Source organism: Peromyscus eremicus, chromosome 11, assembly GCF_949786415.1.
Source record: "Peromyscus eremicus chromosome 11, PerEre_H2_v1, whole genome shotgun sequence".
Taxonomy (NCBI): Eukaryota; Metazoa; Chordata; class Mammalia; order Rodentia; family Cricetidae; genus Peromyscus; species Peromyscus eremicus.
This window is the reverse complement of record NC_081427.1, coordinates 48,659,206-48,684,691: the sequence shown is the minus strand read 5'-3', so window position 1 is coordinate 48,684,691 and position 25,486 is coordinate 48,659,206. Positions and strand designations below refer to the sequence as shown.

The following is a 25,486-nucleotide window of genomic DNA, read 5'->3' as shown; positions in this document are numbered from 1 at the left end:
CAGTGTTGTCCCAGAAAGAGGTTGTAATGCTACAGCTGTGCATTTCTGGGTGGTGCCTCCATAACGAACCATCAATAAACCAGGCTCTAGTCTTCTCTTCCTCAGTCAACCGATCATAGGGAACACCCCAAGAAGCTATTGATGAATGCTTGGCAGTGGATGGCATGGTGACAGGAGTAGAAACCATCAGCATTTGGGCAACTTCTTCATGTAACATTCTTGTGTCTTCAGGACCTGCTCTGACCCAATCACATATATACCACTCCCACTTGATAATAGATTACTGCTGAGCACGTCCTATTTTGTGACTGGGTGTATCAGACAGCCTCCAGCTCATTCATGACGGGCAGCTCAGGGAACTTGGTGGCCCATTGTCAAACTTTCAGTTTCCACTAAGGCCCAATAGCAGGCCAAACGCTGTCTTTCAAAGAGACAATAGCTGTCTGCAGATGATGGTAGAGCCTTGCTCCAAATTTTCAAAGGTCTCTTCTGTAATTCACCTATAGGGACCTGCCAAGGCTCCAAACAGCATCCCTATCTGGCACTGACACCTCAAGTACCATCGGGTCTGCTGGATCAGATGGACCAAGTGGTGGAGCAGCCTGCACAGCAGCCTGGATCTGCTGAAGAGCTTCTGTTCCGGACCCCACACAAAGCGAGCAGCTTTCCGAGTTACAGTACATGGGCTGGAGTGGCACACCCAAATGTCACCTGTGTAGCAATGCCTTCATCCATTAAGCCTCCTCTTCAACCCCTAATCCCCCCCCCCCCCATTTTGTAGTTAATTCTAACCTAACTTTCTTAGTGCTGGTCATTTTTTAAGTGGGATATTTATTTATGCTGTCTCTTTTGTTATGCTGAGTTATGAAACAGTAATAACTCACATTTATTGGGAACTTACCATGTATACATTCTGGCTGTTAGACCACTGATCATTTAATCCTCACAATTCTGAAGTGGGCAGATCTAAAGTATTATCTCACTGTATACACGATTAGAAAAAGGCACAGAAAATAACAGCTTCCTCAAGGTTAGTCAACTTATATAAAGTGAAGCAGGGGTTCCAAATGTTGTACACATTTTTACTCAGGATGGGGCATTCTTCTGCTTCATTGATTTCCTGTCCAATATACAATATGAGATCACTGCTAAGTTCATGTGTCATTTTTTACTAATATTAATCATAACAACACTTATATGACTGAGTAATTCTTTCTCTTCTTTTGACATTATTAATAATGTTGTACTGAACATTTATTCCTAATTACTTATTACATGCCAGAGTCTGTTCTAGGAGTTGGAAATTTACCAGATGACAAACCAGCCCCAAACTCCTGCCTCTGTGGAGTTTATGCTTCTGGAGAGGTGTTAGGGAAGACAACTAAGGTAAAAGCTGGAAACTTCTCTTTACAAAGCATGTAATACAAATTTTAGATTTTTTTTTTTTTTAGACAACAGATTCTATTCCATCTATAGATCTTACATTGAAGCTGGAAACCAGTCATAGATTACACAATAACAAATGAGTATGGTTGTATAAAGTAGACTTTATCTATAGACACTTAAGTTTGAATTGTATAATATCATGAATGTTGTTTGTGGTGATATTTTATTTGTGCTGAAACGTGGTGATATTTTATTTGTGCTTTAATAAATAAAGCTTGCCTGAAGATCAGAGGAATAGGAACAGCCATTATAAGTAAACAAAGAAGTCAGGCAATGGTAGCACACGCCTTTAATCCTATCACTTGGCAGGCAGGAATCTGTCTGGATCTCTGTGAGTTCAAGGCCACACTGGAAACAGTCAGGTATGGTGGCACACACCTTAAATTCCTACACTAGTTAACCATGGAGGTCTGGAGGTCTGTGTAGACAGACAGGAAGTGACAGAGCTGGGCAGGAAGAGGAAGTGATGTAGCTGGACAGAGAGAGCAAATCAGATGGCAGAACAGCAAAGCATACAGTTGTGGGTAGACAGGAAGTTGGTGAGGTAAGGTTAGCTGTGGCTTTCCCTAATTCCCTGATCTCTCTCAGGCTTTCACCCCTATATCTGGCTCCGTGTTTTTTTATTTAATAAGAATTTAGAAATTCATCTACAGTTGTTCCTTTTCTATCATTTGGGAACAAACAAACAAACCTGTTCTTAGATTAAAAGTCTTATTAAACAGGCTGTGTACTCTACCAACCCTTAATCTGATGAAAGGTACAGACCCTGTCCATATCTGACTCAACATTTGCATCCAGCTTCTGAAGTTTGATAGGTGAGAAGTGAAATTTTATTTTCTGAGATCTTTTTTAACTTTAAAGCTCTATGGATCATCTTCAGAACCACTGCAGTTAAGACATCTCTTTTAGCCAGGAGGTGGTGGCACACGCCTTTAATCTCAGCACGTGGGAGGCACACGCAGGAAGAGTTCCAGGCCAGCCTGGTCTACAGAGCGAGTTCTAGGACAGCCAGGGCTACACAGAGAAACCCTGTCTCAAAAACTACATATATATAAAGACTTCTCTTTCAGCAATACTTTAATAGTCTAACTTCCCTGCTCAAAGACAGCTTTGAATCAACTTCTCTTCATACATTTTTTTAAATTAATTTTTTAGTAAAAATACAATAGGTATACGATATTTTCATACATTTGTATCATTAGTTTGTTCATATTTACTCTTCCATGACTCCCTTTCCTTCTTCCCCTCCGATTTTCATGTCTCATATGTATCATTTCAAATCTATGCTCAATGTATGAGATGAAACATGAAATATGTAATTTTTTTCTCCTTTGATTGTCCTTTTGCTTCCTCCTCTCCCTCTCTTTAGCCTCCTTAGTGACTTGTCTAGTTTCATATTACATATATGTATGTATATGCACACATATCCATTTATACATGTATACACATACACATCCATATATATACATGTATATACTCACATCCATTTATAAATGTATATACACATGTCCATATATACATATATACACACATCGATTTATACATGTATACACATACACACACACACACACACACACACACACACACACACAGTTCATGTAATTTTAAAGTCTAAGTTCTGCAGATAAGTGAAAACATGCAGTCTGGTGTTCTCTTTCTCTTTTGTTTAACATGATCTCTAGTTTCCAGTCACAGAATTCCTTTTCTTTACAGCTGAACAGAACTCCGGTGTATATACGCCACATTTTCTCTACCCATTCATCACATAGTGGATTTTTACTTCCTTTATCTATGCCCTTTTTCTTCTGAATACATTTCAAGTTGTTAAGGGACTTGCGCATTCTAGTGTCTGATTTCTCAACTACTTCAAGAGTCTTCTAACTGCCCCATTTCTTACAAAGCATCCCACATGGTGATCACGCAGCCTTCCTAACACACTGACTAGTTCTAGTGAAAGCGCAGCGTCGCTGTTCTAAAGAGTTTTTTGTTTGTTTGTTTGTTTGTTTTCTTCCTTTTTTAGCTAAAATCTTAGCCTGGCTATCAAGACACTACACTAAAAAGCTTTACCACCTGACATGGCACGTGAGATTTTGTTTTCCTCTAGAAGAACACACTGACTCAGTTTCCCCCAGCCCTATACTCCTCCCCTAAATCCTACCTGTCTTCCAAGAGCCTCTGGTCTTTTTCTCCTCTACTATGCCTTCCTGCAACCAGGAAGTGACTTCTAGCTTGTTTCCTCCTGAGTCTTTCAAGTACTGTTATGTTATCACACATAAACACTACAACTATTAGACTGAATGGTCATTTTTCTCATCCAGTCGATCGGAAACTTTGAGTAGAAGGACAATGTTTCTGTGTCCTCCATAATATTTGGTACTCATCAGTGTTTGTCAATGACATTCAAAAGTCTAGTATGGACCATGCATTTTAATGAGGTTTCCAAGGCTCAACAGAAATAAACATTTTTATCCAAATAAAATGCTTTGTAAGTAAGAATGTCACTTACCTTCACCAATATGTCTTTTACAACTTGATTGCTGTCATTGTGAACACTGATATAACTGGAAAAGGTCTCTCCCAAAAATATATTCCTGTGAAAGGAAACAGCATTTCAGGCAGAGACTCATCCAGTCCCGACGGGAATCATTCTGTCCATGTAAGAACTTCAGGTGGAATAACATTTACTGAAGAGTCAAGGAAATATTTCTTCAGTGTCCTTTATTTTCATTAGGTACTTCAAAGTGAGAATGGAACTACACATGATATAATACAGCTGTCAGCTGCTACACAAATTTCTGGCCACCGTGGAAATATGGCCACTGTAATCAGTGCTGGGCTGTCATAAGAGTTATATCCGAATACACTAGAAAATGTCATTTTTATCTTTTTAAATAACTATGCTCTAAATCTAGAAGTACCAAGTTAATTCATCTTGGAGAACTTTTTCATTATTTTCCTAATAAAATGACTACTGGCTTTACATTATATAGCTTTTTGAAAAAAAATTGTACTAAATTTTATGTGCATAGGTGTTTTGCTTACAACTGTGTGTGTGCACCACATGTATGTAGTAGGTGAGCAGACCAGAAGAGTCAGATATTGTGGTAGTTTGAATGTAATTGGCTCCCATAATCTCATAGGGAGTGGCACTATTAGGAGGTATGGCTTTGTTGGAGTGGGTATGGCCTTGTTGGAGGAAGTGTGTCACTGCTGGGGTGGGCTTTGAGGTTTCTTATGCTTAGGATACTTTCCAGTGTCTCAGTTGACTTCCTGTTGCCTACAAGATGTAGGACTCTCAGTTACTTCTCCAACACCATATCTGCCTGCATGGCACATGTCCCACTGTGATGACCATGGACTGACCTACCCCATTTAAATGTTTTCCTTTTCAAGTGTTGCTGTGGTCATGGTATCTCTTCACAGCAATAGAAACCCTAACTAAGACAGATGTCCTGGAATTGGAGTTACAGGCAGTTGTGAGCAGCAATGTGGATGTTGGGAATTAAACCCAGATCATCTGGAAGAGCAGCCTGTGCTCTTAAGGGCTGAACTACCTCCCCAGCCCTTACTCTGTATAATTTTAATAGTTTTTACAAAAATATATTTTCAAGTTTTCAAGATACTAGTTTATGATTATACCCTGTAGAAAAAACAAAAACATAAAAACCACATCAAACCTGAAAAATTCTTTTGTCTCAAAATTTCCCAGTTGTGAAAATAGGCTTTTTTAACTCATTGATAATATAGGATAAGAGAAGAAATAAAAAAAATAGAGTTTATTAACTGGTAAGTCTGATAAGTTCTATAGAGAGAAGGGTGTGAATGAGGCCCAGTAGGAGAGTTGCTCTGAAAAAGCAATGTCAGTAAGCTCAACTAAAGGCACGTACAGTCACCGCCAGTATAAGACCTAGGGCTGGGGTATGCTGACAGTGTGTGGTAGAACACAGAGTCACCACCAGTATAAGACCTAGGGCTGGGGTATGCTAACAGTGTGTGGGAGAACACAGAGTCACTGCCAGTGTAAGACCTAGGGCTGGGGTATGCTAACAGTGTGTGGGAGAACACAGAGTCACCACCAGTATAAGACCTAGGGCTGGGGTATGCTAACAGTGTGTGGTAGAACACAGAGTCACTGCCAGTGTAAGACCTAGGGCTGGGGTATGCTAACAGTGTGTGGTAGAACACAGAGTCACCACCAGTACTAAGGCTGGGGTATGTTAACTGTGTGTGGTAGTGCCAGATAGACAAGACCTATGGCTTTAGTCACAACCCAAAGAACAAAGCTAAAATGCTATCATCATTTTAGAACCACTATTGACACTGTTCTATATTGCTTTAAAAAAATAAAAATAGACTGTGGTGGCGCATGCCTTTAATACCAGCACTCGGGTGGCAGAGGCTGAAAGATCTCTGTGAATTTAAGGCCAGCCTGGTCTACAAAGTGAATTCTAGGACAGCTAGGGCTGTTACACAGAAAAACTCTGTCTAAAATAAATAAATAAATAAACAAACAAACAAACAAATAAATAAATAAATAAAATAAAAATAAAGATAGAATCATCAAGAGCAATTTGTATGAGTTTTTACCACTTACAGAGCAAACAGCACTTTCCCATTCTGCACACAAACAGGACATAACAGCTTTTGGGTATTGCTGCACATCTTATGTCAACTGATCATTCTTACCCGAAATTTTGGGGCAAAGTCAACATTTCTCCCAACATTAAAATCTCTGCACCATTTACAGTTGAAGGATCATCTCTCATTAACTGGTTAAAGAGATCACCTGCAGCAAGAGAAAAACAAAATTCTAACGCCTACCTTTATTTAAAGCAAGTGCTACTTATGTAAAGAAATGGGGACCAATGGGCAGCACAGGGGGAGAGCACTTGCTTAGGATTCATGTGACCAGACAAAGTTTCCTCCAGCTTGTCTCAGCTGGAGCTATCTTTGATTTGACCTGAAATTGATTTTCCCTTTTTCTACACTGGTTGTGAAAAGTCCCACAGGAAAGTCCTGAACCCTGTTCCAGAAACTCATCAGGGTTGAAATGCTCCGGCTAACTGCATGTTTTTGGCTTCTGTTAGACTGCTTGCTTGCTTCCTGGCTTGCTTTAATTCCCCTTGCAACTGCAAACAGGATACAGATTTTCTGTGCTCTTTGCCTTTAAAAGCTCCTTGTAACATGCATTTGAGGCTGCTCTGTGAGACTGTTTCTCTCCAGGCAGTCCCTGGCCTGGTTAATAATTAAGACTCTCAGCCAGGTGGTGGTGGCGCACACCTTTAATCCCAGCACTCGGGAGGCAGAGGCAGGCAGATCTCTGTGAGCTCAAAGCCAGCCTAGTCTACAGAGTGAGTTCCAGGACAGGCTCCAGAGCTACATAGAGAAACCCTGTCTTGAAAAAACAAAACAAAACAAAAAAATTAAGACTCTCAATTCAGACTTTGCTTGGGCTGAGAGGCCTCGCCTTGGTGTCTCTAAACTGCAGCAATAAAGCCTTGGATTTGATCCCTAGCAGCAAGGGTAGGTGGGTGAGGGAGATTTCCTTTATAATCTGGACGAAAATAGTATTACAATTTTAATTTTTAACTTTCTCAAAACAGATACAACTGAGTGTAGTGATACAAACCTGAAATGTCTAGCACATGGAAGTAGGAGGCAGGAGGTTTATGAATTTAGGGCCAGTCAAAGTCCTGGTGAGTTCCAGGCCAGCCTGGGCTATATAAGTCTCTGTCTCAAAAACAAAAAATGAGATGTAATACTATACTCATTTTTGAATTACAGTATCAAAATTCAATATACATTACAACATAAGATGTCATTCCTAAATCTTTACTAATACAAAACTTATGTCAAAAAAAAATTCTGGCCACGTGGTATAAGCTGATAATCACAGCACTTGGCAGGTTGGGCCAATGGGAACAAGAGTTTAAGACACCTTGAGATATGCAGTGAGACATCGTCCCTAAAATAAAACAAAATTAAACAAACAAACAAAAAAATCTAATCTCATAGAGAATAAATACTTCAAAAACAAAGGAAAATGCAGGTCATAAGACATAAATAAACCCTAGAAACACCAATAATTCTAAATAGAATGCTAATGCATATTTGAGGACACAGGTAACATTCTGATAGTGTTAGGATATGAATGAATCTTAAACTAAAAGTCTCTTCTTATCAAAGGATAACATTATCTTGAACTGTAGGTTATAAATGAGCCCGATCTCTCCGATCGGGCCACCGTTCACGAGGTACAAATACAGGCAACACAGAATTCAGCAAATGGTTAGTATAACAGTGGAAAGGAGCTGGGTGGTGGTGGTGGTGGTGGTGGTGGTGGTGGTGGTGGTGGTGGTGCATGCCTTTAATCCCGGCACTTGGGAGGCAGAGCCAGGCGGATCTCTGTGAGTTCGAGGCCAGCCTGGTCGAAAGAGCGAGATCCAGGACAGGCACCAAAACTACACAGAGAAATCCTGTTTCAGAAAAAAAAAAAAAAAAAAAAGTGGAAAGAGTAAGCTTATTTCAAAACAATGTGGACAACTCAAGCTTCGGCTTTTCTTTACATACCAGGCAAGTCTTTCTCTTCACATGTTACAGGAATATTGGTGAACAAAGTCGGCTTAGTCAATCGCATCACTGTAAATTAAGAAAGACGAAATGTTTTAATTGTTTAGGGTTAATATTCAAGTTGAGTGCACAGTATTCACCCATTTCATGCTAATATCACTTAACTATAATATTAAATGTAAGTACTAACACTATACTCTACAAGGTCCATATTATTATCTCCATTCTATGGACAAGGCAGACAATGCCTGTTGAAGGTAATTTGTACATCAGGGATTATAAATAGCACGTCAGCGACAGAACCAAAACTAGAACAGGAAGGCTCCATACTGCTCAAAAGGTACTTCTCCCCAAACAGCTTTTACTTGTAAATTTGGGGTCACAAGGGTAAAATGTCTTATTAAAAATATCTCATTGAAGTCAAGCAGGACTCTTCCAAATAACGTTAACCAGCTTAAGACATGGTGTTGGTGTCTACAACCTTCACTTACTTGTTTTTAAAAAACGATTCATTTATTTATTTATTTTTTTACGTATATGAGTGTTTTGCCTGGATGTGTGCATGTATACCATGTGAGTGCCTGATTAGAAGAGGTCGTAAGATCCTTTGGAACTGGAGTTATGGAGAGGATTGTATAAAGTGAGGGTGGGTTCACGTTCTATATCCTTCAGCCTTAGCCCTCCTAGTATGGGATTACAGGTGTGCACCACAGCTGTATGTGCCACATGAATGCAAATTTGTGAGACACACACTGGGCAAACAGAATTACATAAATAGCTCACTCCTTAAACTTTATTGTCCTTGTTTGAAGTTTTGAGACAAGGTCTCACATTATAGCCCAAGATGACCTGGAATGGGTCATGAAGTTCAGGCTGGCCTTGAAGTTTGGATTCTCCTGCCTCAGTCTTTCAAGTGCTAGCATTATAGCCACAAGTCATTACACCCAGCTCATTCCTTGAGTGTTTGAGATAATGTGTCACTAGTAGCACAGGCTGTCCTGGAACTCAGAGATTCTCCTGCCTCTGCCTCCCCAGTGCTGAGATTAGGGAGTGCACCATGCCGTCTCTCCTGGAGCTTTAGAACAAACTGGGTCTCAATGTACTTTTCTAGAGGACAAAATAAAACATGACAGTATCAAATGCATGTTTACAACCATCTCATGTCTTATAATTAATGGGTCTCAAAAACTGAAGATGTTAGGTACAAAAGAGCAAACTGTACCTAAAAAAGCAAGGTTTAAGAAACTCTGACAGCAGATTGGGAAGATGGTTCATTTGGTAGAGTGCTTGTGTACAAGCATCAGTGCCTGAGTTAGATCCCAGAACCCATGGTGGTGTGGTGGTGACATGTGTTATTTACTTGCTGGCATTATTTACCAGACTCGAGAAAACACGAGGTACAACTGAACCCACTGTAAGAATTTTTATTAGGGAAGGGAAAGGGTGGAGGTGGGTAGGCCTACCGAAAAGAAAGGGTATGTGTGTGCATGCTACCTTGAGAGAGCGGGGAGTAGGTAGAGCCTGCTTTTATAGGTCACCTCTCAAATGCTCATTTGGGCTTATGTAGCTAAGCCACGCATGCACACAGATTACATGCTCATGATGCGTGCAAATTACATCACCATGCAGAGCACAGATTATATAGGGATTACATAGAATGTAAGGCCCTGGAGTAACGAAGTATTTTACCTGACTGCTGACAGGGCATTCGAGGTCATGACTCCAGAAGTGGCTAGGAATAATAACAACATGTGCATCCTTGGCGCTTGCTGGCCAACTTGCCCAGTCTACTTGCCCTGTCTCCATAAAAGCAAAGCAAACAAAACAACAAAAAACCAAGGTGGCTGGTGCCTGAGATGCCTGGACTGTCCTCTGGCCTATGTATGTGCACACATAGAAGAAACACTGACAGAGCAACTAAGGGAAGTACTAGTTACTGGACAGTAATTTTATACCCATGCTTGAATGTTAAAGTAAGTTATTGGTCAAAAATATCCATTTTAGTCTTTTTTTAAAAATAATTTATTTATGTACTTGAAGTATACCGAGTGCTCTATTTGCATGTATGTCTGCATCAGACAGAAGAGAGCGTCAGACAGAAGAGGGCGCCAGATCTCATTACAGATGGTTGTGAGCCACCATGTGGTTGCTGGGAATTGAACTCAGGACCCCAGGAAGAACAGACAGTGCTCTTAACCTTTGAGCCATCTCTCCAGCCCCCCATTTCAGTCTTTTAAGAAAAAAGACACATGTGAGTTTTAGTTGAGAATCAAATACTCACTAGGCACACCAGATAGTACTAGTGCCTAGCATGGAAACCTCAAAACACACACATTCACTAGAAATCTTAGTTAAGGCAAAAGCCATGAACTAGTGAACTAGGGCAAGCATAATTTGCATATTCATTTTGGTTGGGCAGAATTATTGAAACTAGGCAGATTCCGCTTCAGATTCAATGTCTTTCCTGGGTTTTACGGCCTCACCTCTTTGGCTCTCAGAGGCACTCAAGACTGAACCCTAGATTAATTTTTGGTATTTTGTGAAGGTTAAGTAAATTACTGAGAACTCATTTTGGAAAAAAGTAAAACCACATTTGTTATTTAAATTGGGAGATCAAGTTAGGTTTGTCCAAGACCAGGTCAAAGTTAAAACAAACAAACAAAGGCTTGTAACTTGGATGGCTCCACGTCTTTTTACTCTGAATTTGTTTTAACATTTATTTAAAGGCAGACGGTTAATAAGAAAAAAAATGATGATAGTGCTGCCTCTTCCCTGGAGCACTGACTGCATTTTCCCAAATGCTCTCACTGATTTATCTTTCCATACTTATCTTTGTTTCCCTGGTATATTCTTTTTTTTTTTTTTTAATTTATTTATTTATTATGTATACAGTGTTCTGTCTGCATGTATGCCTGTATGCCAGAAGAGGGCACCAGATCTCATTACAGATGGTTGTGAGCCACCATGTGGTTGCTGGGAATTGAACTCAGGAACTCTGGAAGAACAGCCAGTGCTCTTAACCTCTGAGCCATCTCTCCAGCTCCCCTGGTATATTCTATATGTGACTAAGCAGCGGGATCTTGGAGCAGTAGAATCAGAAGCAGAATCTCCTATTCTCTTAATAAGTTGGGCCAAGCAAAATGAATATGCAAATTGTACTTGACCCAGTTCACCAGTTCATGACTTTTGCCTTAATGACACCAGCTAATGGCAGAATCACCTAGCCCCAGGGATCCACATGTAGCACTAAGTTTAAAACCTGATATCCTTTTAAAAGGCTTCTAGAGGGCCAAAGAGAGTGGTGGGTAAAAACGCACTACGCCTGATGACCTGAGTTCACGTCCCGGGACCTACAGGGTGGAAGGAGAGACCCAACGAACCCTTGCAAGCTGTCCTCTGACTTCCATATATGCACTGTGGGTGTGCACTTACATGCAAACACACAATAAATAAGTGTAACTTGAAAATACAATAAAAGCCTTCTAGGAAATAACAGTGGGTCTAAGTTCTCAGGTCTTGAAAGCCTCTTAAGACTGTTAGCCTCTTAATACAGGAAATGAATCTTTTCTTCTTTCGGATCACTATGCTATTTGACGGGGGGAAAAAATCTTCTAAATTTCAGTTTTTACTTTCATGGTTTCTCAGAGAAGTAGAAATGAATTCATCCAGAGTAAATCAGAAAAATTGAGATCTTCCATATGAAGAAGCTCTTTTTAATTCTTGGATTTAAAAATTGTTAATACTCTCACTGGAACTTACACTTCTGGCTCTGTTATAAACTTTTCAAAATAACAAAACTACCACAAAAGTGCTATGATTTCTCAATATTTAGTCCTTGATTGGCAACCTTGTGATAAATACAAAATGAGACATACTTGTCTTAAGACTTTTAATTTTACACGCACCCTGCATTATACTTAGGTGAGTAAAAAAAGTAGATTTTCAAGGATTCACTAAAATTCAACCCATTTATTTAAAGTCAATCAGTGATAATAAAGACTAGAACATTTCCTCTCAATTTTAATACAAACAACAATTCATCACAGTTCACTTAAAAGAATACTAATAAACAAAATCTAGAATGTTTCTGACTTCATTGACAAGCCTTGGAATTATGTGATATTCATTTATATATTGGACACAAACTGTATACACATTAGACAATTATTTCTTCACAATATAAAGAAGCATCAAATTTTAAGTCATTAAAATTGTAATGACAGTAAAATTTATTCACTTTATAAATTCAGTCCATACTCATTTCATTCAGAATATTTTTTGTGATGATCAGAATTCATTACATACTAAAAATAACACCATATTTATGTACAAATAAGTTAATTTTCCCAATAAGAGATAATCTTTCTTTAAGAAGACTTCCTACGTATTCACAGTACATCATATCACAGAACACCCATATCTGGCCTAACTGTCTCTGGATGGTGGCATTACATGAAGGAAGTTCATTGTGCCTGATGAGACGATTGAGTTTTGTCCAAACGTCTTCCAGAGTCTGGTTATTGCAAACACTGTATTCTAAGGTCCACCTTCCTCTGTGAAGGGAGTGCAAATGCAGTGTCTTTAAACTAGCTTGCAATTTCTTAGACAAAGGAAAAGTATTTTCTGCACAGTGTTTGCTGGCAAGTGAAACGCTCCAGGACCTCTTCCTGTGCTGTTTCCCTTTTCCTGAATCTCTATCCAGATTTCCAGAGTTATTCGGTTCATTCAGCGTGTGTGACTGGATTAAGCGCTGAGTTTTCAAACTAGGTTGAAACTCCAAAAGATCTACTGTGCAGTCATAGCTCTGTGATTTAACACTAGGTTCTGAAATGGTTAAGTACTGTCTCACATTCTCAGCAGCCTCTCCAGAAATTACTGGTGGTAATCTTTTAGGCTTGAGTGGAAGTTTGGACCCATCTTGTGGAAACCAAGGAATAAATCTTGATAGTGGGTGAGTAGGGAAGTCCTGAATTGCCTTTTCTGCAATTTTTGCCAGTTGTGTGGGATCTTTCTCATATGGCCGATAATGTAATATTACTTCAGTAGTCATTCCGCAGTGATCCATTAACTCTTAAGAGAAAATTGCTTAGCTGAGTTCTTCCGAGCTAGAACGTAATTTATTATTTACAAGACTGTCTCTCTTGTCAAATCAGAAGCAACAGGACCTAAAGTGGAAGTATTGCAAAGAATAAGATTTGGTGGGAACAACCTGCATAGAGATGGGCAGGGAGGAGAAAACCCACTCCCCATATGGTATTTTAACAAAGTGCTATGGCAGATGTGAATACAATCACACACGAAAAAAATCCCTTCTCACAACAATAAAGTATCTACACTGGATTCCAATGAAGATTATATCTAGCCTGAAAATGTTAATAGTCAATATGTTTAACTAAGTAGATATAAAGGATTTTGAAATATTATCATTAAAATATTGGTAATCATAGTCCTAAAACCATATGAGAAACAAAAAATTGGTGATTTAAATAATGTAATATTTAAAACTGGGGGAGGGGGAAGGCGGTGCTGGAGAGATGGCTCAGCAGCTAAGAATACTAGTTGCTCTTCTAGAAGGCTCAGGTTCAATTCCCAGCACCCACATGATGGCTCACGACCATTTATAACTCCAGCTCCAGTATTAGACACCCTCCTCTGGCCTCCATGGACACCGAACATACATGGTACATAGACATACATGTAAGCAAAACATCCATATAAATAAAGTCTTCTAAAAAACACTGTTAAAAAACAGAAAACAAACAAAACAAAATGAACAAACAATAACAAAACAAATTAGCAACCCCAGTAAAAAACAAAACAAAATGAACAAAAAACAGAAAAACAACCGTGACTTCAAAATTAAGGAAAAAGAAATTACTAGATTTTTAAATTTTGTTTTGTTTTAGTTTGTTTGTGATAGGGTTTCACCATGAAACTCTGGCTATCCTGTAACTCACCGTGTAGACTAAGAACCGCCTGCTTCTGCTCATCTCTGCTTAGATTAAAAATGCGCAACATCCTGCCCTGCTCAAAATTACTAGCTGAAAAAAGTATATAGGATAAAATTGATATGTTTAGTCTCTAAAATTTTATTTTAAGACAAACTGCTAAACGGTCTTATTAATAAAAAACCTGGAGCCAGATACTGGGGTAAAAACTGAAAGAACAGTAAAACAGAAAGAAGCCAGCCACATTCTTACCACTTGGGAATCCTCAGCCAAAAAGACCTACTTCCTGTATACCCACACCTATATGCCTTTCTGTTCTGCATCTCACTTCCTCTCTCTGCCCAGCTACATCACTTCCTGTCTGTCTGTACAGACCTCCAGATCTCTATGGTTAGTGCTGAGATTAAAGGCCTGTGTCATCATGCCTGGCTCTGTTCCAGTGTGGCCTTGATGGATCTCTGCCTTCCCTCTGATCTTCAGATAAGCTTTATTAGGGTGCACAATATATTGGGGGACATAATATATCACTACATTTTATAAATTCTACCAACACATAGGTAGACTAATTACTCTATCTCTTTCTCAATAATAAACATCAAAAACCATGAAAATGGATTGACTTTGCATGTTAACCCAGATAGAAAATGGGTTATGACATAGTCTTCTCTGTATAATAGCGGTATTTAAGTAGCATTTAGACTAGGTCTATGACTTCCAAATGCCAATGTATGGCTTTCTTGCCAATGCCAAGGAAGAAGAACACAACACAGAAGTTCTCATGATGTCCCAAATTAAAGCAGTGACAGGAAGTTGCAGTATAGAAGGCCTCAAGAATGGAGCTTGCAAGGATCTAATTAATCTACAAGTTGGGCTTCCTAACCAGGCCAAAGCTGAGTATGACAGAGATTCTTCTACACACACAAAATTTTTTTTAGGCCTAAAACATTTTTTTTTTTTTTTTTTTTCTGAGACAGGGTTTTTCTGTGTAGCCTTGGCTGTTCTGGAACTCACTCTATATAGACCAGCCTGGCCTCAAACTCACAGAGATCCACCTGCCTCTACCTCTTGAGTGCTTGGATTAAAGCATGTGCCACCACCTCCCAGCCTTGAATGAAGGTTCTTATATTGCTAGGATAACTATGACCGAGATTCCTGTTGTGATGTCACAATAGAATCACAGTCTGATTCTGAAGAATTAAGATGTAACTAATTGTATAATAAATTTTATTATACATTTGTTATTTATGCCTTTAAAAATAACTATAATTCTTAAGATTAATAATATTAGTATAGATTTAATATGTGATGATATATTCTTTAAATAATTGATAATGATCACTTCTTGGCTATGATCAAGGATGAAAATTAGTGAGTTTTTCTTTTTCTTCTTCCTTCTTTACCCCTTTCACTGAGAATGCTTTCATTGTTATCTGAACTTATTCAGTGATACACTCAAGAGACAACTAATTTTGAGAACTCTTTTTAGGTAAAACGTATTTTCATTTCAAGAATATCAAAGGGACTGGGGATGTAGACCAGTCAGTAGAGTGCTTGCCTGACATGCACAAAGCCTTGTATTCAAATCCCAGCACCCCATAAACTGGGTACAGCGGTATACATCTGTAATCCTAGCATATGGGAGGTAGAGGCAGGAGGACCAGGAATGTAAGGTCATCCTCATTTACACTCTGAGTTTGTGAGCCAACCTGGTACAGTTGTGACCCTGTCTCAAAAAGGAGACAAGTGATGGCGTGAGAGAAGAGAGAAGGTTGGAGAAAAAAAGAGTAAAAAGATATTATCCTAACATTTTTACATATAAGAAAGCTAATAAGTTAAATGTCCCTTTAAATTGGTATGCTTGAATAGTCAACATCAGTAAAACTAAGCCCTGTGAAGTTCTTGATTATCTAGAACCATGTGGGGAAAACAGTATCAAAGAGGTTTAATATAAAGCTCATGTCCTGTTTGTCTGATTAAGTAGTTTGTTAGACATCTTGTGTTTCTAAAAATAAGAATAATAACAAATAAAACTCCCTACCACTAGAATTTTTAGTAGTGTCAAAGTTGTGTGAAATCACTTAGCAAGGAATATAACTTTTAAATTCATATAGAAGTCATAATGGTCTCTGCAAAGGCTGCTTCATTCAACAGGAGGCAACAGAGCATCTTAGAAATATGAGTCGGGCCTTGTTAAATTATTGCCTCGATCTCTTTCTAGATATGTTATCTTGGAAAAGTTGCTAGACCTTAAAAGATAAGTAATATCTAGTCAACACACTAGATGTAAGATTGAGATAATGAATATACAGTAAGTTCCTTTTATACACACAGAATCTATTTTAGTCTAGATCATGTGGAAACCTACAGGTAGGTCTCTTTGTTGTATTATCCAATGTTGCAAACTTTCTTAGTTCCACATCCAGAGACAGTCAAGTTTACTGCAGACATCGATAATGCTTGTGAGCTTCTGGAATGTCAGATGTGTAGATCACAAATAATGGAGGGGGGCACGGAGTGGATCAAAAGGGATGCCTGAAGGAAGGCAAGTGCAATTCCATCAAATGTCTTGGAAGCATTTTCCCAGACCCGTGCAAGGCACTGTTAACCTCATAACCGGACATTCCAAAAGTAAGAAAGTGCATTTGTGGCAGTACAAAACATAAAATAAAGCTGAAAATATTTTAAATAAAACGGTTTCGATAAGCAAATTTAAGGAAAATCTGTCCTGCTAGCTTTCTTCTGGTCAAATTAAATCACTAAAACTTACTCAAACTGCCGTGTACAGAAAACTAAAACTATAGGAGATTCTGGATAAATTTCCCACAAATATGATACGACACTGTGAAGTAATTTGTAGTATATTTCAACAAATCTAAGAGGTATTAGGTGTATTACCATTTATTTTACTAATCATTGACATTATCACGCGATATTACCTACAGATAGGCGAAAGCCTGGTAACTTCGTCCTTGCCACATGAACGGACAGAAGAGTAATAAAAAGTTGCTTTAAATGCCGGCTGACATTTATTCTGGTTCTCAGAGCTCTCCCCAGCAGGGTCGAGGCGTGAGCTTGTGTGGATAAAATCTGGTGACTGCGGTAGCACAGCCCACAGAGGAATTTAGGATTGCATTTCATTCTAGAAGGCATCTCAATACCAAGCGAGAGGGCGAGCACTGCCGTGTTTAGGGATAAGGCTTACGTTGGAAATCCTTCAAATAGTGAGGGGAGAAAAAAAAAATAGTAAAGAGACTCAGGCTCCTAACAGCTTACCTTTTAGCGCCAGCAGGTGCTCCTGTTTCGGGGGGTTCACTTCCATCTTGACAGGCACTTCTGATCTCAGGCTCAAGAGTCGAGAAGGAAACTGCAAAACACAAGTCCCGGAAGACCCGGGGTCAAATGCACGCCTAACTTCTTTCTGCTCTTGACAAAATCTTTTTGCATTAAATCCCTTTATGGTCCCAGTGAAAATCTTTTCACGAAAGCCTCTTCTTCGCTCAGAATTACACCGGCTGACTTCAATGAGCCACTTTTAGCTGACAATACATGGCTTCCCAAAGGCTTACACGGCGCGGTGGAGGGGTGGGGGCGGGGTTGGTGGGAGAAAGGGAAATACTCGAGTGGCATGCTGGGATTTGTAGTTTATTTTATACAAATTTAGCTGTGTCGGGGCGGGGATAAGCTCGTTTCAGTTCTGGAGGAAAAAATCATTACGGGAGCGGCACTTTCACCCTAAAGTTTTATTTATGCCCCATCCGTTCTTTTTTATCTTCTTTCTTCTCTCCATTATTCGCAGACACCTTCGTGAAAAACAAAGCGTTCACGCGCAGGTCGTACAGGCGATGACTGACGGAAGGGAAAAAGGCCGGAGGAGGCGGAGCGGCGCCCTGCCGGAACTGCGCATGCGTGCCGGCGGCATGCGCTGAGGCTTCTGGGTAGGTCGCCCAACCCCTCCTCTCAATTAAAGGCTCTGCTGCTGCTGTGGCGCGGCCCCTTCCAGGATGGCTGCCCTAGCTGTAAACAAGCCCGGAGCCGGAGTAGACAGTGGGCGGCAGGGCAGCCGGGGGACGGCTGTGGTGAAGGTGAGGGAACTTGCGTGCTCTGTTCTCCACCTGCGGCCTCCCTTCGGTTCATCCTGGAGACCTGGTCGCGACTCTGCGGCCCAGGCTTGGCCGGGCGGGATGCGCGGCCCCCCCGGAACCGGGTGGGCATGACAAGCCCTTGCTGTCCCGCGGGGTCCTGGCCTGGCGGGCCTGAAGTTGCCTGGTCTTGTAACTCAGGTGTCAACGTCGGTCATGGGGCTGTTTGTGAAAAGCACCGCGTGGGCCTGTGGAAGTTGACCTGGATGGGTCTTCCCCCTGCTCTTGTGTTTTCTAGTGAAGCCTCAGCAGGCTTTAGTTGGCGTAGATCTATTAAACAGCCTTTACAATAGACAAGTACGATGGTAGATGCGTCGTCTCGCCAGTATCTACCTAAAAGGTAGACGTTAATTCTCATTTTACCTGGAAGGAACCCAGGGTTTGGGTTAATACAGTGTGTGGTAAGGGCCCAGCGTTTACTGGTTGTAAAAGTCTGCCTTTCAACCTTGCATTGTTTCTGTAATCATACATGTACATTTTTGAGCCTCCCTATGCCTCTGAATAGAAGACTGTGAAAACTTGTGGAAAGTCTCCAACTGCAGCATAGTTGGGGTTTAACAAACTAGATGTATGGTGCACCCTCTGCTTGGAAGATTCTACTATATATTTATAAAATGGTTTTTCTAAAGATGAAGTCGAAGTGCAAGAAGCTCGTTTCCCCCATCCACTGTAACATAGCTCTGAAAGGAGTGAGTGGTTTAGGGAGTAACTTTGGAGATCATCTGTAACCAAGAGATTAGTGTTTTCCTCTCTCTTAGTGTGTGGACATCAGTACATTTTTTTTTAATTCTCAAGTGATTTTAATGTGTACTTGCTTGGATTGGTAACAGTGAACCAAGTCCAGTTGGACATTATTTTAACTGGTTAAATGGTAGATATCTTTTTTTAACAAAGGTCTTTTTTTTTTTTGAGGAATTTATGCTAACAATTTATTATTAGTCGTTTTTATTGGTTATTGATTCAGTTAACTTTTTTTTATATTGAGTTGAATTCAGATTACATCGAAGGTACAAAGATCAGAAATGTAGATGAGCACTCCTTACTAGGTATATTTTATGTTTGAGATTTACTATTTTGAACTGTTTTTTTGCCAAATGGAGAATACCTGCAGAATATTTTGTGAATTCAAAGTTGTTTTTTTCTTTCCATAGTTGGAGTAAGTATCATGTCATGTACTCTCTTAGCCCTTTCTTTTCACTTTACCTGCGATATTCTGTGTATATACATAAACAGCTTTAATCTTTAATGGCCTGCAGTTAGGGCATATGAATGCACTATAATTTATCTTTCAATTTAGTATTTATGTGTACATTTACTTTGTTTTTAATTCTTTAATGATATAAATGGTGCATTAGAGACCAACGTATTGATCTTGTCATATGTGGGCCGGGGATGTGACTCAGTAGCAGAACTTTTGCCCGACGTGTGCAAAAACCTGGGCTCCCCAGCAGTGGGGACGTCAGTGTCGGCAAGGATGAAAACATTGGGATTTTGTTGTGTGGGTAGTTCAGAGTAAATTCCTTAAACTGCTAAATTGCTTCCATGGATACTGTTATTACTCAGTAAAATTTTCATATTAGTCAGTGAGATTGTTTTCCTGCATTTCCTCCAGCTGCTGCATTTCATTAATACAACTTTTTGAAAAAGTATATTGGTGTAGTTTTTCTTTGCACTTTAAAGAGTTAGATTGAACTCTTTTTTTTTTTTGGATTTATTTATTTATTTGCATTGGTGCATCTGTGTGAGGGTGTTGGATCCCCTGGAACTGGAATTACAGACAGTTGTGAGCTGCCATGTGGGTGCTGGGAATTGAATCCGGGTCCTCTGGAAGAGCCAGTGCGCTCAACCACTAAGCCATCTCTCCAGCCCCTAGATTGAACTCTTAATATAAAGTTTTCTTTATATATTTAGCTTAATATTACTTAAAATATTTAATTTGTCTCCTTTTTTTCTGTACACTATACTACATTTAAGTTTCTTTTGAACTATACCAGTGTTCAAAGCAACTATGAATTACCAGTTTAACTACAGTAAAAGATATTTGCATCTCAATTTATTTATTTATTTATTTATTCTTTTAAAGATTTATTTATTACCTATACGGGTGTTTTGTCTGCATGTACATCTGCACCACCAGAAGAGAGTACTGGATCCCGTGGGACTGCAGTTTAGGTGGTTGAGAGCCACCATGTAGATGCTGGGAATTGAACTCAAGACCTCTAGAAGAGCAGCCAGTGCTCTTAACCACTGAGCCATCTCTCCAGTCCTGCATCTCAGTTTTTAAGTCTAAATGTATTGGAGAATCAAGTTTAAAATTGTAATGTGTGTAGTTAATTTAAAAATTACTTTTATTCTGAGATTATGCATTTTTGTTGTGTTTATAAAGCGATGAGATTAAAGTCCTTACCTAGTAGTTTTATATTGAAATCATAAGATTTTGTTTGTTTGAGAATCTCAGTATTTGATAAATAAAAATAAAATGTAAGGGGGCTGGAGAGATGGCTCTGTGGTTAAGAGCACTGGCTGCTCTTCCAGAGGCCCTGAGTTCAGTTCCCAGCAACCACATAGTGGCTCTCAACTGTCTGTAATGAGATCTGGGCCCTCTTCTGACCTGCAGGGATACATGCAGGCAGAACACTTTATACATAGTAAATAAATAAATCTTAAAAAAAAAGGAATTGAGAATTAAAAAAAAAATTGAAATGTGTCTAATGAGATTTCCATTCTAACTCTTCTATTTTTTTGTTGTGTGTGTTTGGTGGTGGGCTGAATTTTTTTTTAATTTTTATTTTGTTGTATTTTATTTATATAAGCACATAGTTGCTTGCTATTTGGAGTGTACTGTTTTGTGCTCTTGTTCTAGGAGGGAAAGACAGGCTAGTCAGTGAAAGTATTGATGTGTTTGAGTCAGACAAACAGATAGATATTCAGAGTACATAGAAACCCAGAGGATAATTGTTTCGGTTGGAGTGAGAGGTGGGTAGACCAAGAGATACAGTACTTGGGAATTTTTTTGGTTTATGGAGATAAAAACTTTAAAAAGGAATCCAGAGGATAAATGTTTAGCTGTTTCCTCAACATTAATTAGTATAAAGCAAGAGTCAAGAAACATTGTCCCATCCTGGGACACACTTGAACCATAGGTTCTGCAGGGTATGATAGTGAAGCAAGAGTACAGGACCAGACTGTAGTGTCCTGATGGGTAGACAATGGAGTAATTCATTGGGAATATTTTTAAAAAGTAATTAAAACTGAAAACAACACAAACAATAGTTAATTGTAAAAGTATTGAAAATGATATGATAATTACAGTTTATGATTACTTATAAAATACTAACCCATGGATCTGAGAGTCAGAGTGAGCCAGTTCTCACAGTGTTTTTTGACTGCCTTTCAGTAAGTCATATACCTGTGATTAAAACTAAATAGACAAATATTTTCCAAGTCAGAGCTACTTGCTAATAAAGAACAGAAATTAAAATTTAATCTTCAGCTAATTTGTTTTTTGCCTTTACATTATTTTGTGAAGTCTAGAAGATACTTGAATATTCCTTGGAGACTTTCTTACAAGTTCTTTATAGTTTAGAAATTGATTGTCATCCCAATACACATTTTAGATTTTTTTGTTTGTTTGTTTGTTTGTTTTTAGATCAGTGATGTTTTAGCTGGACATAGTGGTGCATCCTGTAGTGCTAGCATTTGGGAGGCAGAAGCAGGAGGAGGACCACTGTATGTTTGAGCCCAGCTCGGACTGAGGTCCATTCAGGGATGCTCAGTGAAATGTCATCTTACAATGAAATAAAACAGGATTTAGAGAGATAACTAAGCTGTTAAGAGAGTACTGACTGCTCTTTTGGAGGATCCGGGTTTGATTCTCAGCACCCACATGGTGGCTCACAACCATCTGTAACTCTAGTTGCAGAGAATCTAATGCTCTCTTCTGAGTTCTGTGGGCACTGCACTAACATGGTGCACAGACATATATTCAGGCAAAACATCCATCCATACACAAAAATAAATCTCAAAACATGTTTTAAAAAAGGAAAGAAAAGCAAAATGAAATGATTGGGTGCTTCAGTAGAATTATAAATTGTTGCATATTCATTTTTCAGAAGATTAGATTATGTTAATTATGTTAATTTGCAACATAAGAGTATTTCAAAGAAGTTTCACTTTGGCAAGTTCTGTCAAATGGAAATGAATATGAATGTGATTTAAGGTTTTATAACTTAGTTTCCCTGACACCCCCCCTCCCACGGAGGAATAAAGTAACAAGGTTGATTCAATATACTAGATCAATTCTTTTTTTTGTTTGTTTGTTTGTTTTGTTTTTCGAGACAGGGTTTCTCTGTGTAGCTTTGCGCCTTTCTTGGAACTCACTTGGTAGCCCAGGCTGGCCTCGAACTCACAGAGATCTGCCTGGCTCTGCCTCCCGAGTGCTGGGATTAAAGGCGTGCGCCACCACCGCCCGGTTAGATCAATTCTTTTTAAATATAAAATATTAGAATATTGTTTCAATGGTGTTTATAGACAAATTTCTGTTTCTAATACTAGGTTCTGGAGTGTGGGGTTTGTGAAGATGTCTTCTCTTTGCAAGGAGATAAAGTTCCTCGCCTCCTTCTTTGTGGCCACACAGTCTGTCATGACTGTCTGACTCGCTTGCCTCTGCATGGAAGAGCAATACGTTGCCCGTTTGATCGGCAAGTAACAGACCTAGGTAGGAAAATTATTTGTATGAATGTAAAGTAGAAAATTATTCGTGTAACACAAATGACACAGAGAACAGTTTCTTTACACTTGCCTTTTTAGATTAAGTTCCAAGAGCTTTCAGAATTTGAGTTTTTGTTAAGGTCAGTGGGGTTCTGACTGTAAGCTAGCTGACTCTTAATTACCAGTGAGAATCTGAGATGTTTGTATTCAATACTTAACACTAAGAGCTTTAAGAAGTATCAGAAATATGTGCTACCCTTATTCAAACAAATGAGAAATACTATATTCATCACAGATTAAATCCTTTGCCTAAATTCAATAATTGTTTTCCTTAAATATGATTGAGCAGGTAGTCAAAATATATATTAAGTCATTTGAGTCTCAACATACTTCCTTTTTTTTTTTTTTTTTTTTAACTTTGTTTTGAGATAGGGTTTCTCTGTGTAGTCCTGGCTGCACTGGAATTTGCTTGGTAGACCAGCCTGGCCTTAAACTTAGAGATCTGTCTGCTTTTTGCTCCCCAGTCTTGAGATTAAAGGTGTGTGCCACTATGCCAGCTAGATCCCTGTATACTTCTAAGACTACTTCAGAATCAGTGTTCACAGATTTTAAAAATTAAAATTTTTGCATGTTTGTGTGCGCATGTGTACGTGTGTGTGTGTGTGTGTGTGTGTGTGTGTGTGTGTGTGTGTCTGTCTGTCTGTCTGTCTGTCCGTCCAACTCAGGTGATCAGGCTTGGCAGCCAGTGCCTTTATCCAAGGATTTATCTCACTGGCCCAGATCTAGAAAGTAGAACATTAGCATGTGAAAAAATATTTTACAATTTTAAATAAGTTTTTAATTTACTCTGTAAGATAAAATAATTTTCTCTAAAATACTTTTTAAGGCTGATTTATTTTTTCAGGACTTTAGCACTACTTAAGACCAGGGCTGGTGGAAAGAGTGAACTGACTCCAGCAAGTGGTCCTCTGATTTGCACACTTGTGTTATGATACCCTTCTATATAAGTGTGTGCATACATTCACACACAGAAAATAACATAAATATAATAAAAGACAAATATATAGTCATACTACATGTTAAAATTTAAATCATTGAACCATCTCTAAAAGGAAGCAAGGGTGACTCTATTTTTAGGCTTTAAAATGCTAAGAAACACAGCTTTAACATGTTTTCTTAAGGTTTCGGCTGTCTTTCATATAAATAAATATTATGTCTATTCTCCAGGAAACTAATGCAAGACACTAATGACATCATATAGATAACATTAACCTACTATGGTGGAAGAGATGCCTCTGTTTTAAGGTTCATTTAGTTGACTTTTTATTCTGTAAGACAAAATATCATTGCCATTTCTTCATATACAACCAGATGTATAGAAATGGTAACATTTTGCAAATATAGGCTACAACGTTTTTCTACTGTTTGGGAGAGCCCTCTACGTTCTCTGTAATACCACAGTGTGAGGGTTGCTACTCCCAGTGTTAAAAGCAGAAGTTTATGACAGGGAGCAGTTAGTCACACCTGAGGTTGAAATCGACTCCTGTCAGACCAACATTAGCAGTGCCAATGCCAACTCTTTCTTTCTTTCTTTTTTTTTTTTTTTTTTTGGTTTTTCAAGACAGGGTTTCTCTGTGTAGCTTTGCGCCTTTCCTGGAACTCACTTGGTAGTCCAGGCTGGCCTCGAACTCACAGAGATCCACCTGCCTCTGCCTCCCGAGTGCTGGGATTAAAGGCGTGCGCCACCACCGCCCGGCAACTCTTTCTTGAATAAAGGTTGTAATGACTATAACTTGCGGGCACATTTAACTGTGATTCGTCTGTGGAATACGCTAGTGACTTTCGATTACTAGCTCCAATTTTTTAAAGATCTGTTTATATTTGTACCATAGAAATAATGTGTGTGTTTATATACATACTATATATTATACTATATACATACAAGAATATACTATATATTTTGTACTGTATATATACACATTGTATATATTACAAAAGTTTGAGAAAAATGTAGAAGTAGATCATTTGTAATTCCTTCTTCTAGAAGAAAACTGCTCTTATTGTTGATTATCAGTTTCTAATCTGAGCTCTTCTTTGGTCCAGTAAGTCGTTACTTCTGACGGAGCAATATTTCTGGCTTTCCTCTTTCTGTCCCTGTGGTAAATTATACTTCCCTATCCTCAATAACAGTTAGGTGTGACTGTGGTATTAACTATTGAAATGTGAGTAGAAATATGGTGTCAACCGTCAACTTCAGGTAAAAGTTTTTAAGAGGAGATTGATGATGATTTGAAGTAACTCTTCTTTTCTGAAACAGTGAGGTAGACCATGAGAATGGAGGCTCAGTGCTCCTCAGCATGTACAGTGGGGAACAGAGCCTTTCTTATCTGCCCCAAACCCCAAGAATTTGTAGGAACAACAGGAATCTGTTGTTTGAAACCATTAGGAGTATAAAGTTTTTTATAGTTACAGCAGTGTTAGGTACTCGTGGGAGTTTGTGTGTTCCTTGCATAATGACTAAATTTTGGGGAAATTGCCAAGGCCGTATTTTTAAATGGTTGTTTTGAATACTTACATGCTTGTGTAAGTGGAGTCGGTGGACCTCTGTTTGTAAAATTCATGGGACAAGTGGAGACAAGGAGAAAGCCTTGACTAGGTCAGCAACACTGAGGG

General features: G+C 38.9%; 3 protein-coding genes across 15 annotated transcripts in view; 1 reads left to right on the top strand and 2 right to left on the bottom strand.

Moving 5' to 3' along the window:
* Trappc13 (trafficking protein particle complex subunit 13) overlaps window positions 1–17,872 on the bottom strand; it is a 36,547-nt gene extending 18,675 nt beyond the window's left edge. For 4 of the 11 annotated variants that reach the window (XM_059276145.1, XM_059276148.1, XM_059276152.1 and 1 more), the window contains exons 1-5: window positions 14,976–15,083; window positions 13,974–14,057; window positions 8,017–8,085; window positions 6,133–6,232; window positions 3,953–4,037 (exon numbers count right to left, since the gene is read on the bottom strand). In XM_059276145.1, coding sequence (XP_059132128.1) covers window positions 3,953–4,037; window positions 6,133–6,232; window positions 8,017–8,085; window positions 13,974–14,034 — 315 coding nt within the window. In that variant the 5' untranslated portion in view covers window positions 14,035–14,057; window positions 14,976–15,083. Of the gene's footprint in view, window positions 1–3,952; window positions 4,038–6,132; window positions 6,233–8,016; window positions 8,086–13,973; window positions 14,058–14,975; window positions 15,084–17,237; window positions 17,349–17,695 lie in introns of those variants that run through there. The other 7 variants (XM_059276149.1, XM_059276151.1, XM_059276154.1 and 4 more) reach the window with 4 other exon arrangements.
* On the bottom strand, window positions 12,222–17,258 carry Shld3 (shieldin complex subunit 3). 3 transcript variants are annotated; one of them, XM_059276159.1, is made up of 3 exons: window positions 15,027–15,054; window positions 13,974–14,057; window positions 12,222–13,181 (listed from the first exon to the last, which is right to left on the bottom strand). In XM_059276159.1, exon 3 carries the CDS (start codon window positions 13,079–13,081, stop codon window positions 12,314–12,316), a length of 768 nt encoding a protein of 255 aa, XP_059132142.1. In that variant the 5' UTR covers window positions 13,082–13,181; window positions 13,974–14,057; window positions 15,027–15,054; the 3' UTR covers window positions 12,222–12,313. The 3 variants fall into 3 exon arrangements, with proteins under 3 accessions (XP_059132142.1, XP_059132140.1, XP_059132141.1); XM_059276157.1 differs by lacking the exons at window positions 13,974–14,057; window positions 15,027–15,054 and adding an exon at window positions 17,238–17,258; XM_059276158.1 differs by lacking the exon at window positions 15,027–15,054 and having other exon boundaries at window positions 13,974–14,075.
* Window positions 17,873–17,905: 33 nt separating the features above from the next.
* The window catches only part of Trim23 (tripartite motif containing 23), a 32,290-nt gene continuing 24,709 nt past the window's right edge, over window positions 17,906–25,486 (top strand). Inside the window, exons 1-2 of the mRNA XM_059276144.1 lie at window positions 17,906–18,046; window positions 22,658–22,820. Coding sequence (XP_059132127.1) covers window positions 17,966–18,046; window positions 22,658–22,820 — 244 coding nt within the window. The 5' untranslated portion in view covers window positions 17,906–17,965. The remainder of the gene's footprint in view (window positions 18,047–22,657; window positions 22,821–25,486) is intronic.

What these genes read in the sequence shown, in the direction of transcription:
- Shld3 (XM_059276157.1), bottom strand. Translation starts at nt 13,081, where the DNA reads ATGGATCACTGCGGAATGACTACTGAAGTAATATTACATTATCGGCCA.